A 15,495-nucleotide genomic window follows, 5' to 3' on the forward strand; every position below is an offset into this window, starting at 1 on the left:
AGGGCTCTGGAGGAAAATGAATAAGAACAAGGAACATCTCATCCTTTGTCTCTCCCCCACTCTAATTCCCCGCCCTCATGAAAAAAAAAGCGGGCTGCCAATTGTAACGAGGGGTTGAAATAAGAAGGCGTGCAAAGAAAAGAGGAATTGTATCGCTCGGTTCTTTCTGCATATGCAAATATCTGGGTTCTGGCACCGAATCTTTTCCACTCTTCATGTGTAGAAAATGAAACGTGAGGCATAGGTAGACTGTGTCGTGTGGATTGTAACGTCTCCTCTCTTTCAGGCTGAACCGGAGGGTTTCTCCCACTTCCACCTCTACGTCTGTGCAGCCTTCCTGGTGAGGTGGAGGAAAGAGATTCTAGAGGAGCGAGACTTTCAGGTAACACACACACACACACACAGGCGACAAGACGTCCGCCAGACTGTAATTGTGGACTTGTTCATGGTCCACATCCCCGTCGCCATTACCTCCATGGTCATTAACTGTCAGGTTCAGAGGGCATTAGCGGATGGCGCTAGACATCTGCTAGAAGGTGACTTTGCCGGCCCTGCTCACCAGGAAGCATGCAGACGCATACCGGCTCTTACAAACCCTGGCCTCTCACGCAGAAGTACGTCTACGTTTCAGTGGGGCAGCAATTTTATAAAAACAAAAGCCTCAAAAATCACCATAGCTTGAAGGCCTACTGAAATGAGATGTTCTTATTCAAACGGGGATAGCAGGTCCATTCTATGTGTCATACTTGATCATTTCGCGATATTGCCATATTTTTGCTGAAAGGATTTAGTAGAGAACATCCACGATAAAGTTCGCAACTTTTGGTGCTGATAAAAAAGCCTTGCTTGTACCGGAAGTCGCAGATGATGACGTCACAAGGGTGAGGGCTCCTCACAATGTTTTTAATGGGAGCCTCCAGCAGCAAGAGCTATTCGGTCCGAGAAAACGACAATTTCCCCATTAATTTGAGCGAGGATGAAAGATCCGTGGATGATGATATTGATAGTGAAAGACTAGAAAAAAAAAAATAAAGTTAAAAAAAAAGGCGATTGCAACGGGACAGATTCAGATGTTTTTAGACACATTTACTAGGATAATTCTGGGAAATCCCTTGTCTTTCTATTGTGTTGCTAGTGTTTTAGTGAGATTAAATAGTACCTGATAGTCGGAGGGGTTTGTCCACGGGTGTCTTGACGCCAGTCTCTGAGGGAAGTCGACGGCAGCTGCATGGACGGCGCAAGCTCAGCTGATATCCGGTAAAAGGCGACTTTTTACCACAATTTTCTCACCGAAACCTGCCGGTTGACAAGTGGTCGGGATCCATGTTGGCTTGACCTCCAGGAATTTTAAACAAGGAATCACCGTGTGTTTGTGTGGCTAAAGGCTAAAGCTTCCCAACTCCATCTTTCTACTTTGACTTCTCCATTATTAGATGGATAGATAGATAGATAGATAGATAGTACTTTATTTATTCCGTCAGGAAAATTACAATTTTCAGCACAATCCCATTCAAGATCAGACAAACATTAAAGGGAGACAGAACAGGATCGCTGACGGGTCTGCCGGCTTCCAGCGCCCCTTACAAAAAAAGATGAGATACAGGTCAACAAGGGGGGGAGAAAAAAATAGAAGATTAAAATAAAATAAAAAAATCGGTCTTAGCCTGGGCCCTGGAGAGGGGGTGCAGACTGAGGCCAAGGGGAAAAAAAAAAAAAAAAAAAAACAACTCATAGCCATAGTACACATCCCTCTTCCATGTGTGTAAGAGGGAAACATCAAAGAACACAGAGGACATTAAAGACATTAAAGCAGCAGATACAAGCAGACACTTCTACATACAGCTATGAATAAAAAGTAAAAGAAACATATCCACTGTGGTAGCCAATTGTTGTGTGGTGGCAATTTGTTCAATTAATTGAACAAGTTGCAAAAGATTCAGCAACACAGATGTCCAGAATACTGTTTTATTGCGCGATGAAAAGAGACGACTTTTAGCCGCAAATGGTGCTACGCTAACATTTCCTGACAGTCCGTGACGTCACACGCACGCGTCATCATTCCGCAACGTTTTCAACAAGAAACTCCGCGGGAAATTTAAAATTGCAATTTAGTAAACTAAAAAGGCCGTATTGGCATGTGTTGCAATGTTAATATTTCATCATTGATATATAAACTATCAGACTGCGTGGTGGGTAGTAGTGGCTTTCAGTAGGTCTTTAATGGGAATAGGGATGTTTACCAAGTCCAATACTTTTTTTTGGGCACCGACCAATTCACGTAAAATCCAACAGTGGCATGTTTAAGTACCTGGGTTGCATGTGACGTCGGGCTGGGCGATATGGCTTTTTTTTTAAATATCTCAATATTTTTAGGCTATGTCACGATACACAATATATATCTCAATATTTTGCCTTAGCCTTGAATTAACACTTGATCCATATAATCACAGCAGTATGATGATTCTGTGTGTCTACATCAAAACATTCTTCTTCATACTGCATTAATATATGCTCATTTCAAACTTTCATGCGGAGAAGGAAATCACAACTAAGTCAATTTACCAAAACTGTATTTATTAAATAATTATCAAGCAGGAGCACAAAAAATCATGTCATTTCAAAACAGAAAGTGCAAGATTGTCAGAGACATTTTAGAACAAGCTATTAGTGCACTTTTGTGCATGATGTCACTAAGATCAGTGGTCCCCAACCACCGGGCTGGGCCGTGGCCCGATTGGTACCAGGCCGCAGAATAATTTTTTATTCACTTTTATTTAAAAAAATAATAATAATAATATTTTTTATTAAATCAACATAAAAAACACAATATACACTTACAAATAGTGCACCAACCACAAAAACGTCCCTTTTTCATGACAAAGGAAAAAAAAAAAAAAAAAAAAAAAAGGATCCCCCGGGCCGCGGGACAAATTATTAAGCGGATACAAAAAGGTTGGGGACCACTGACTAAGATGGCATATCAAAACAACACTAAATTAAAGTGTACTTTTTGTACAGAACGCCACTACAATAGTTTAAAACAAATAAAGTGCACTTTTGTGCATGATGTCACACAAGATATTTCAATGACTGTCAAATAGAAATGAGCTGCATGATAGGAAATCAAATCGCTATGTGGTGGGTTACTGCGGAAGTTATTTCCTTATGTTGTTCACTATTTTTTTCATACGGTGTTGATGTGGAAATGGTTGGCTCGGCATTTTGTTGGTGTGGCATCGAACGGAGATGTTGAAATGCGGAGGAAGCACTCTTCATTCTCTAATACAGTGGTTCTCAAATGGGGGTACGCGCACTTGAATGTATGCCAAGGTGTACGTGAGATTTAAAAAAATATTCTAAAAATAGCAACAATTCAAAAATCCTGTATAAATATATTTATTGAATGATTCTTCAACAAAATATGAAAATAAGTTCATAAACTGTGAAAAAAATTTCCATTGATGACAGCTAGATTTTTTGTGGACATGTTCCATAAATATTGATGTTAAAGATTTCTTTTTTTGTGAAGAAATGTTTAGAATTAAGTTGATGAATCCAGATGGATCTCTATTACAATCCCCAAAGAGGGCACTTTAAGTTGATGATTACTTCTATGTGTAGACATTTTTATTAATAATTGAATCAATTGTTTATTTTTTAACAAGTTTTTAGTTATTTTTTATCTTTTTTTTCCAAATAGTTCAACAAAGACCAATACAAATGAGCAATATTTTGCACTGTTATACAATTCAATAAATCATAAACTGATGACATAGTGTTTTATTTGACTTCTTTATCTCTTTTTTTCAACCAAAAATGCTTTGCTTTGATTAGGGGGTACTTGAAATAAAAAAATGTTCATAGGGGGTACATCACTGAAAAAAGGTTGAAAACCACTGGCTTACAGCCTATGAAAACTTAGTAGTGAAAATGTCAGAAGATTTGGGTTTTCAAAAACTAAACCATCCATCCATTTTCTACTGCTTGTCCCTTTTACAATCTTCAAATTTTTTGAGTTTCACCGGTTTATAAAGCATCTATTGCCATAGTTTTGATGAAATAAGTAATTGTTCAATTCAAGGGTGCTTTGACTGCAAGTGTGTAGTAATATCATGTCCCAGGTGGTGTTATGGTACATGCGTCTGCCTTTTTTAGCACCGGGCATGGGTTCGATTCCCAGCCAGTGTTGGGTGGGGAAGAGCATCCGGCGTGAAAACCTAAGCCAAAACCACTCATGCGATTGACTGGCGACCCCTTCAGGGGGTGTGCCATGTACTTGTAATACATATGTAACTACTTTTTAGGGACTTGCATATTTGGAATGCATGGGAAACTCCGCCTTTATTATACATTCGGCATGGAGTACACAGCCCCGCCATCACAATCAAGCCGCATACACCCCGCACAGTTTGCAGCTACTAGCCGGAGTTCCATGCAGACTACCAAGTGGGGCATCAAGGACAAAGTATCCATCTTCATAGACATGAGAGGAAAGTAAGAGTTGCACAGTGAGTTGAGGACCAGGGCGTGAATAAAAAGGGAATGGAGAGGAGTATACTTTAGAAAATGAGGCTATTTTATAAGGCAATTACATCCTCTGTTGTTTCGCTTTTTCAGCAACAGCATACATGCTATTAGTATGTCCGAAGGTGACTTATCTTTGTTTCACAAGGGCATCCTGGATTTTATATCCAGCACTGGGGTTCATGCTGAGATCCGAAGCTGTCAGTCCTTTTTTTGTTGCATCTTGTATTGAACATGGAAAACTGCTCTTTTTTTTGGGAAGTTTGCCTACAAGTCACAGTCTTTATCTAAGACAAGAACACATGTGTGTTTTTTTATGCATTGTAATTGTTACGTCTGTTCGGCATTGTGATGCCGGGTTCGATTCCCTCGAGGATGCGTCAAGTGAACACAGCAAAGGTAAGATATACAAAATGTATTTAAATAACAAAAAGAGCTATATAACAAAAATGCTAGAGCTAGTAGAATAAAACAAACAAAGGACGCTAGCATAAAAGCTAGGATATACAACAATGAGAAATGAACTGGCATGTAGGCACATAAAACAGTAAAACAAAAACTTCAGCATGAGAACTGGAATGAACAATGAATGGCTAGCGTGAAAAGCTCAGCGGGAATATACATACGATATAGAGTGCAGGCGTAACTTGTTGCGTGAAAAGCAAATCATGAACCCAGGCCGAACAAACAAAAGAGGACGGCTTATAAAGTGACGGTGATTATCTGTAGCAGGTGTGCGGGGCCGTGAGCAGCAGGTGAACTGATGTGTAACCATAGTGATGGACAAAAACAGGGAATAAACGGGTCAGACTGAGAATGAAAAAACAAACGTGAAGATCTGAGCAGCAGATCGCGACATCCATCCATCCATCATCTTCCGCTTATCCGAGGTCGGGTCGCGGGGGCAACAGCCTAAGCAGGGAAACCCAGACTTCCCTCTCCCCAGCCACTTCGTCTAGCTCTTCCCGGGGGATCCCGAGGCGTTCCCAGGCCAGCCGGGAGACATAGTCTTCCCAACGTGTCCTGGGTCCTCCCCGTGGCCTCCTACTGGTTGGACGTGCCCTAAACACCTCCCTAGGGAGGCTTTCGGGTGGCATCCTGACCAGATGCCCGAACCACCTCATCTGGCTCCTCTCGATGTGGAGGAGCAGCGGCTTTACTTTGAGTTCCTCCCGGATGGCAGAGCTTCTCACCCTATCTCTAAGGGAGAGACTTGCCACACGGCGGAGGAAACTCATTTCGGCCGCTTGTACCCGTGATCTTATCCTTTCGGTCATGACCCAAAGCTCATGACCATAGGTGAGGATGGGAACGTAGATCGACCGGTAAATTGAGAGCTTTGCCTTCCGGCTCAGCTCCTTCTTCACCACAACGGATCGGTACAACGTCCGCATTACTGAAGACGTCGCACCGATCCGCCTGTCGATCTCACGATCCACTCTTCCCTCACTCGTGAACAAGACTCCTAGGTACTTGAACTCCTCCACTTGGGGCAGGGTCTCCTCCCCAACCCGGAGATGGCATTCCACCCTTTTCCGGGCGAGAACCATGGACTCGGACTTGGAGGTGCTGATTCTCATTCCGGTCGCTTCACACTCGGCTGCGAACCGATCCAGCGAGAGCTGAAGATCCCGGTCAGATGAAGCCATCAGGACCACATCATCTGCAAAAAGCAGAGACCTAATCCTGCGGTCACCAAACCGGAACCCCTCAACGCCTTGACTGCGCCTAGAAATTCTGTCCATAAAAGTTATGAACAGAATCGGTGACAAAGGACAGCCTTGGCGGAGTCCAACCCTCACTGGAAATGTGTTCGACTTACTGCCGGCAATGCGGACCAAGCTCTGGCACTGATCATACAGGGAACGGACCGCCACAATAAGACAGTCCGATACCCCATACTCAGATCGCAACAGTAATGTGTAAAATAAAATAAGACGAGGTGATTGATTGATTGAAACTTTTATTAGTAGATTGCACAGTACAGTACATATTCCGTACAATTGACCACTAAACGGTAACACCCGAATAAGTTTTTCAGCTTGTTTAAGTCGGGGTCCACGTTAATCAATTCTTGGTTCGAGGTGGCTAACAATGTGGCTAATGGGAGTACTCCACTGTTCCCATAGACACCCAAGTAACTACGAAGAACGGTGGCGTTATCCGCCATCTGGCAATCGCCGCCATCGTCCTCTGGCGACTCCACTTTGGAGCAAAATAGCAGAGACTGTTTATTAGATCTCCTGAATCCACGCACAGTTACGGGATAAGACGAGTTGTATTAAAGTGACACACAAACTGTTTATTCCCTACTTCCAGAGGAGCACAAGCAAATAAAATTGGGCCTGCCAAAAAACTGCTTCTGAACGGCAACACCTCTACGTCTCGAGCTTTGCCGTCATTAATACCCACAAACGGCCGACTTGACTCATGAAAGACACGGTAACTGTAAATTTTTTGTAGCAAGCAACAACACAAGTTCTCTGCTGACGGTTGTACACACACACACACACACACATAAATCTTATTCAACTCCTGCTAACCCAGTCCCTGTTTTTAGCCGGTATTTGACACTGGATCCCATGTCCCCATATAGCTGCACGGGATATGCCTGTAATATGATTATTTACATTATGGGCCGCCAGAATCTGCATGTCATCATCCATTTGTGGCATCGAGGTGAAATTAGCTGAAAAACCAAAGTGCAAAGGAATTTGCCAAGAATGTTTTCATTACTACCCGCTCATTCGCACGTTTCGAATTGTAGAATATGATCTGCCTTAAAACCGGATTATTTTATTTTGAAAGTAAACTGGATCATTTATTTTGTTTGTACATGACTTCCTGTCTCACCCAAAAAGATTTTAGTGTTGCGGCGACCGGCAAATATAGGAAATTTGGCGCAGGGATGCAGAACAGCACATATATTTTTTACATATATATGTGTGTATATGTATGTGTGTGTGTGTATATATATCCATCCATCAATTTTCTACCGCTTGTTCGTTTCAAGGTCGCGGAGGGTGCTGGAGCTTATCTCAGCTGCATTCGGGCAGTAGGCGGGGTACATCCTAGACAAGTTGCCACCTCATCGCAGGGCCAACACATATATATATATATATATATATATATATATACAGTTGTGATCAAAATTATTCAACCCCCACACAATTTTGGTGTTTTAGCAAGTAGGACATTTATTCCGTATTTTGTTTATAGTCATATCAAATAAAGATGCATTAAATAGACAAATGCAACTTAAATTACAACATTATATTTTGTAACATACCAGTGTCATTTCTCTTAATATCTCATTGACAAAATTATTCAACCCCTTAAAGATCATAACTCTTAAGAACAGAATTTGAATAAGGTCTTTTCAATCAGGTGTTGAAAACACCTGTAGATGTGATTAGAACCATAACGAGCGACAATTAAACTGATTGAAAAAGACTGTGGCGCTCAGCTTCTTGTAGATGGTCAATGGTGTATTTGCAACATGGTGAAGTCCAGGGAGTGGTCAAAGAAGTCAAGAGAGGAGGTCATTTCTCTTCATAAAAAAGGATATGGATATAAGAAATCAGCAAAGAGATTACACATTCCAAGAGACACAGTTGGGAGCATAATTTGCAAGTTTAAAGCTAAAGGCACAGGGGAAACACTACCTGGGCGTGGTAGAAAGAGGATGCTGTGTGCGTACAGTGGTGAAAAACCCCCGGGTAACAGCTGAGGAACTACAACAGGACATTGCAGAGGGTGGAACGCAGGTTTCGTCCCAGACAATAAGGCGCGCACTACGAGATGAAGGCCTCCATGCCAGAACTCCCAGGCGCACCCCACTTCTGACTACCAGGCACAAGAAAAATAGACTCCAGTATGCCAAAAATCATCTGGACAAACCCCAAAGGCTTTGGGAAACTGTTCTATGGAGTGATGAGACAAAAGTGGAACTCTTTGGGCCTATGAATCAACGTTATGTCTGGAGGAGAAAAATGAAGCTTGCAAAGAGAAGAACACCTTGCCTACTGTTAAGCATGGTGGGGGGTCAATCATGCTCTGGGGCTGTTTCTCTGCCTCAGGTACCGGGATTCTCCAGCGCGTTCAAGGCATTATGAATTCTATTTCCTAGCAGGATATATTAGCTGCAAATGTCATGAAGTCAATGAGGAAGCTGAGGCTTGGGAGACGTTGGACCTTCCAACAGGACAACGATCCCAAGCATACCTCCAAATTAACTGCAGAGTGGTTGCAGTAGAAGGGCTGGAAGACTCTGGAGTGGCCTTCACAGTCGCCAGACCTAAATCCTATAGAAAAGCTGTGGTGGGACTTGAAGAAGGCAGTTGCAGCACGCAAGCCCAAGAATATGAATGAACTGGAGGCCTTTGCCCAAGAGGAATGGGCTAAAATACCTGTAGATGGTTGCAAGAAGTTATGTATCACCTTTGAAGGATGTCATTACTGCCAAAGGGTGTTCTACTAAGTACTAAAGATGCATGTAACTAGGGGGTTGAATCATTTTGTCAATGAGATATTAAGAAAAATGTCCTTTTTTGGTATTTTGTAAAACACAGTGTTACAATTTAAGTTGCATTTGTCTATTTGACACATCTTTATTTGATATGACTATAAACAAAATACGGAATAAATGTCCAACTTGCTAAAACACCACAATTGTGTGGGGGTTGAATAATTTTGATCACAACTATATGTATATATATATATATATATATATATATATATATATATATATATATATATATATTTATGTATGTATGTACGTATGTATATATATATTTATGTATGTATATATGTGTATGTATATGTATATAAATATGTGTATATATATGTGTATGTATATATTTACATATACATGTATATGTATGTATATATGTATGTATGTTCATGTTCATATAATGTTCATGTTGGTCTTATATATAGGCCAATATGTTAATTCTGCCTTTGCTTAATTTCCCACAGGCATACATCTAAACTCCCTGATTCCACAACGCACACATGCACACATTCAGCCAAATGTCATGGTGGCATTTCACAAACTACTGCAAATGATCTCTCACTGTCCATTTGTGTGCGTCCTCATGTCTGCTGTCTGCACATAATGGAACACAGGTGTGTGCGCACGTGTGTGTGTGAGATAGAGTACAGTATGTCCACCGATTTAGAAAATTCATACAAGGAAGGTTTACAGCCCACATAATAGACTTTTGAAGTCTTTTTGGCCCAGATTAGTGTCCGTAGGGAACAGTTAACAGTTCTTTCCCCCTTCCAGCTTCATGGTTTAATTCCAAAAGATTTCTGCTTCTTGATCCACCGAGTCTGAGAGTTCAGATGTGGGGCCTGGCAGGTTCTTAAAAGCCTGTTGAGACGTTCTTATCAGCTCAAACGCCACAAAACGCAGCCCCACTTCTGCCGTGTCTGTTTTTCTTTCTGCTTATTCTAATTCCCAGTAATTACGAATCACAAGGTTTTTTTTTTTACTTCCTCTTTAGTGTCTTTGCTTTTGACAGCTAAGCCGTTGCAATCTAAAGTTTGTTTCATACATGATTGATCACTTCATCCTCTTGTCATGTGGAATTTGATCAACCATAACATGGGCATCATATAGCAGTTGTGACATCTTGAAGTATTGGCTGCATAATGGAGTCCACTTTATTTGGCAGTCTCCCAACTCATTTTCTGCCTAAATGGGCTGCCATGGCAGTAACAATGGACTAAACGGGATGAAAGCAAGAACATCTACCTGTGTGAAGTCAACTCCCCTCATCATTGCAAGTATTGGAATAAGCCTATAATTCGTTTGTGCTACTTTTGTGCATTTCATCATTTTTTTGGTTTAGCTGTTACATTATTTACAAACCTCGTTTCCATATGAGTTGGGAAATTGTGTTAGATGTAAATATAAACGGAATACAATGATTTGCAAATCCTTTTCAACCCATATTCAGTTGAATGCACTACAAAGACAACATATTTGATTTTCAAACTCATAAACTTTATATATTTTTTTTTTGCAAATAATATGTGTATGTCTGCAAATAATCTCGGTCCTCACACCCCTGCGCGCTTTCTGAGGTCCGAGAGCCAGCTCCAGCTCGTGGTGCCCAAGACCAGACTTAAAACCAGGGGAGACAGAGCCTTAGCTCTGGAACACTCTGCCCCTCCATGTTAGAACTGCTCCCACAGTGGAGTGTTTTAAGTCTCGTTTTAAGACCCACTTTTATTCCTTGGCTTTTAACACTACGTGAGTTGTGTGGTCCTCTCTGTATTCTGTGTGTTTTTTTGTTTTGTTTTACCCTTTAAATATTTATTTTTATAATGGTTTTATATTTTATTCAGTCATTGGTGGAGCTAAGTATATTTGAATATTGTTTTTAATATTGTTGTGCAGCACTTTGGAAACATTTACGTTGTTTAAATGTGCTATACAAATAAAATGAATTGGATTGATTTCCAAAAACACTTTTCCACTTTGCATCTGTCTATCTTAGATGATCTCGGGCCCAGAGAAGCCGGCGGCGTTTCTGGATGTTGTTGATAAATGGCTTTCGCTTTGCATTAATGGTGCCTTCACAGATGTGTAAGTTACCCATGCCTTGGGCACGAATACACCCCCATACCATCACAGATACTGACTTTTGAACTTTGCGCCTATAACAATCCAGATGGTTATTTTCCTCTTTGGTCCAGAGGACACGACATCCACAGTTTCCAAAAAAACAATTGGAAATGTGGACTCGTCAGACCACAGAACACTTTTCCACTTTGCATCAGTCCATCTTAGATGATCTCGGGCCCAGAGAAGCCGGCGGCGTTTCTGGATGTTGTTGATAAATGGCTTTCGCTTTGCATAGTAGAGCTTTAACTTGCACTTACAGATGTAGCGACCAACTGTATTTAGTGACAGTGGTTTTCTGAAGCGTTCCTGAGCCCATGTGGTGATATCCTTTACAGGTCGATGTCGGTTTTTGATACAGTGCCATCAAAGGGATCGAAGGTCACGGTTGTTCAATGCCGTTTACGTGGAGTGATTTCTCCAGATTCTCTGAACCTTTTGATGACATTATGGAGCGTAGATGTTAAAATCCCTAAATTTCTTGCAATTGCACTTTGAGAAACGTTGTCCTTAAATTGTTTGACTATGTGGACAAAGGGGTGTACCTCGCCCCATCTTTTCTTGTGAAAGACTGAGCATTTTTTGTACCCAATCATGGCACCCACCTGTTCCCAATTAGCCTGTACACCTGTGGGATGTTCCACATAAGTGTTTGATGAGCATTCCTCAACTTTATCACTATTTATTGCCACATTTCCCAACTTCTTTGTCACGTTTTGCTGGCCTCCAGTTCCAAAGTTAATGATTATTTGCTAAAAAAATAAATGTTTATCAGTTTGTCTTTGTAAGTTGAAAATGATTTGCAAATCATTGTATTCTGTTTATATTTACATCTGACACAATTTTCCAACTCATATGGAATCGGGGTTTGTAAGTTATTCTAATATATTTTCCGACTATTGATGTCATCTCATTTTGACACCTTGTCAAAATCACCGCAAACTTCCCATTTGTTTGTGTTAATTTTGTGCTGCACAACTTTTGTGTCCAACTATTCTAGTTTTTATGTTAATGTATTACTTTGCATAACCAGTCAAGTCCCAATCATTTGTGCAACGTTTGTGCTGCAAAGTATTTTTGGGCCTATTACAGTTTTATTATATTGTTTTATAATTGTCATGTTATGAACATGTAAATATTCATAACCAGCCCCCCAAACATGCAAAATAACCCCAAACGTGTCTGTTTAATGTGTGCTGCAAAAATGTGTTGTCCAAAAATTTGTTTTTTTTTTAAATAAAATGTAAGTTTAATTATTCATAAACAGGCCATCCACCCGGTAGGTCGTGAGTTCAAACCCCGGCCAAGTCATACCAAAGACTATAATAATAGGACCCTTTACCTCCCTGCTTGACACTCAGCATCAAGGCTTGGAATTGGGGGTTAAATCATCAAAAATGATTCCCGGGCGTGGCCCCCGCTGCTGCTCACTGCTCCCCTCACCTCCCGGGGGGTGATCAAGGGTGATGGGTCAAATGCAGAGAATAATTTCGCCACACTTAGTGTGTGTGTGTGTGTGTGTGTGTGTGACAATCATGGGCACTTTAACTTTAACCACCTTGTCAAAATCTTTCCAAACTTGTCCTAATTATTTGTGCAATGTTTGTGCTGCGTCTAACTCTTATAGTTTTTTCTGTTATTAACATTTTAGGATTCATAACAAGCCCCGCCCACCTTGTCACTATCTCCTCAAACGTGTCTCAAACGTGGGCGGCATAGCTCGGTTGGCAGAGTGGCCGTGCCAGCAACTTGAGGGTTGCAGGTTCGATTCCCGCTCGTGCCATCCTAGTTACTGCCGTTGCGTCCTTGGGCAAGACACTTTACCCACCTGCTCCCAGTGCCACCCACACTGGTTTAAATGTAACTTAGATATTGGGTGTCACTTTGTAAAGCGCTTGGAGTCACTTGAGAAAAGCGCTATATAAAATATAATTCACTAAATATAATTCATTTATTTGTGCTCGATTTGTGCTGCAACTTTTTTTTTTTTTTGGACTATTATAATTTTTATGTTAACGTGTTATTAGTCAAAACCAGCTCCCAACCATGTCAACATCTCCCCCAAACTTTTCCCAGTATTTTGGGCTGCAATATTTTGACTATCATAGTTCTTACATTATTGAAGTTTTCATTTTTCCATGTCAAAATCGCCCCAAACTTGTCCCATTTGTTTGTGCCTTTATTTTTTTTCTGTCTCTTTATTGTAGTTTTATGTCATTAACGTTTTATTAGCCCTAACTTGTCAACATTTCCCCCAAACTTGTCAAAAACCTTTATGCTTTATAAAGTTTATAATATTTTGTTATTAACGTTCTATATTTTCTATTTTTTTGTGTGTAATTAAAGTGTTAATATTCATAACCACCTTGTCAACCTCTTCCCAAACGTGCCTGAAACGTTTGTGCTTCATTTCTGCTGGTTTGTACTCCAAAAAAAACTTGTCTGTTATAGTTTTTGTTAACATTTTATTATTCATAAGCCCCCCCCACACACACACAAACACACACACACCTTGTCAAAATCTCCCCAAACTTGTCCCTAAATTTGTGCTGCATTTTTTTGTTGTTGCCTTTAGCAGTTTTCATGTCAACATGTTATAAATCATAACCAACGTCCCAACCTTGTCAAAACCAACCCAAAACTTTTACCAATCATTTTTTTTGCCTATCATAATTTTTACATTATTAACGTTTTCTACTTTTTCTGTTATATACGTGGAATTTACACTTTATTCGTGACAGCCCCTCAAAACATGTCAAAATCTCCCTGAATTTTGTCCCATTTATATGTGCTTTATTTTTGTTGTCTAACGATAGTAGATTATATGTTAATAATGTTTCAATATTCATAACCGGACCCCTTACCTCGTCAAAAACTTGTCCGAAACGTTTGTGTTGCAAATTTTTCTGTCAAACCATTAGTTTTTTACGTGATTAAAATTTTATATTTTCGTGTAATTAAAGTGTTGGTATTCATAACCAGGTCCCCAACCACGTCAAAATTACGCCAAACTTTTCCCAATTGTTTGTGCTGCAAAATTTTTGGGCTATCCTAATATTTACATTATTAGTGTTTTCTATGTTTGTTTTAAACCTGTAATTAATGTTGTTATTCATAACCAGCCCCACAAAACAAAATCTCCCCCAATTTAATTGTGATTTTTTTTTTGTCTATTATAGATTTTATGTTATTAATGATTCATTATTCATAACTAGCCCCCCTTATCTTGTCAACATTTCCCCAAAGTTGTCCAAAACGTTTGTTTGTGCTGTAAATGTTGTTGTCAAACTATTTCTGTTTTTTTTATGTCATTAACATTTTATATTTTCCATGTTATTAATGTGTAATTAAAGTGTTGGTATTCATAACCAGGTCCCCAACCATGTCAAAATTACGCCAAACTTTTCCCAATTGTTTGTGCTGCAAAATTTTTGGGCTATCCTAATATTTACATTATTAGTGTTTTCTGTGTTTGTTTCAAACCTGTAATTAATGTTGTTATTCATAACCAGCCCCACAAAACAAAATCTCCCCAATTTAATTGTGATTTTTTTTTGTCTATTGTAGATTTTATGTTTACGTTTCATTATTCATAACCAGCCCCCTCGCCTTGTCAACATTTCCCCAAAGTTGTACAAAACGTTTGTGCTGTAAATGTTTTTGTTACGCTATTTAAGTTTTTTATGTCATTAACATTTTATATTTTCTCTTTCATTAATGTGTAATTAAAGTGTAGTTATTCATAACCAGGTCCCCAACCACGTCAAAATTCCGCCAAACTTTTCCCAATTGTTTGTGCTGCAAATTTTTTGGGCTATCCTAATATTTACATTATTAGTGTTTTTTATGTTTGTTTTAAACGTGTAATTAATGTTGTTATTCATAACCAGCCCCACAAAACAAAATCTCCCCAATTTAATTGTGATTTTTTTGTCTATTGTAGATTTTATGTTTACGTTTCATTATTCATAACAGTTCCCAATTGTTTAGGCTGCAAAATCTTTTGGCTATCCTAATTTTTGTGTTAGCAGTATTTTCTACATTAATGTTTTAAACGTGTAATTAATGGTATTATTCATAACTAGCCCCACCAAACAGGACACCATCTCCCCAATTTATTTGTGATTTAATTGGTTTTGTCTATTATATATTTTATGTTATTAATGATTCATTATTCATAACAGCCCCCCTTATCTTGTCAGAATTTCCCCAAACTTGTCCAAAACGTGTGTGCTGTAAATGTTTTTTTTTTAAACTATTTAAGTTTTTCATGTCATTGACATTTTATATTTTCTATGTTATTAATGTGTAATTAAAGTGTTGGTATTCATAACCATGTC

General features: G+C 39.6%; 1 protein-coding gene across 3 annotated transcripts in view; it reads left to right on the forward strand.

Annotated features, from left to right (window-relative positions):
- Nucleotides 1-15,495, forward strand: part of tbc1d22a (TBC1 domain family, member 22a) — a 348,296-nt gene that overhangs the window by 272,914 nt on the left and 59,887 nt on the right. For all 3 annotated transcript variants that reach the window (XM_061914479.1, XM_061914478.1, XM_061914480.1), the window contains one exon: nt 287-382. In XM_061914479.1, the coding sequence (XP_061770463.1) occupies nt 287-382 (96 nt within the window). The remainder of the gene's footprint in view (nt 1-286; nt 383-15,495) is intronic.

Source organism: Nerophis ophidion, linkage group LG10, assembly GCF_033978795.1.
Source record: "Nerophis ophidion isolate RoL-2023_Sa linkage group LG10, RoL_Noph_v1.0, whole genome shotgun sequence".
Classification (NCBI taxonomy): domain Eukaryota; kingdom Metazoa; phylum Chordata; class Actinopteri; order Syngnathiformes; family Syngnathidae; genus Nerophis; species Nerophis ophidion.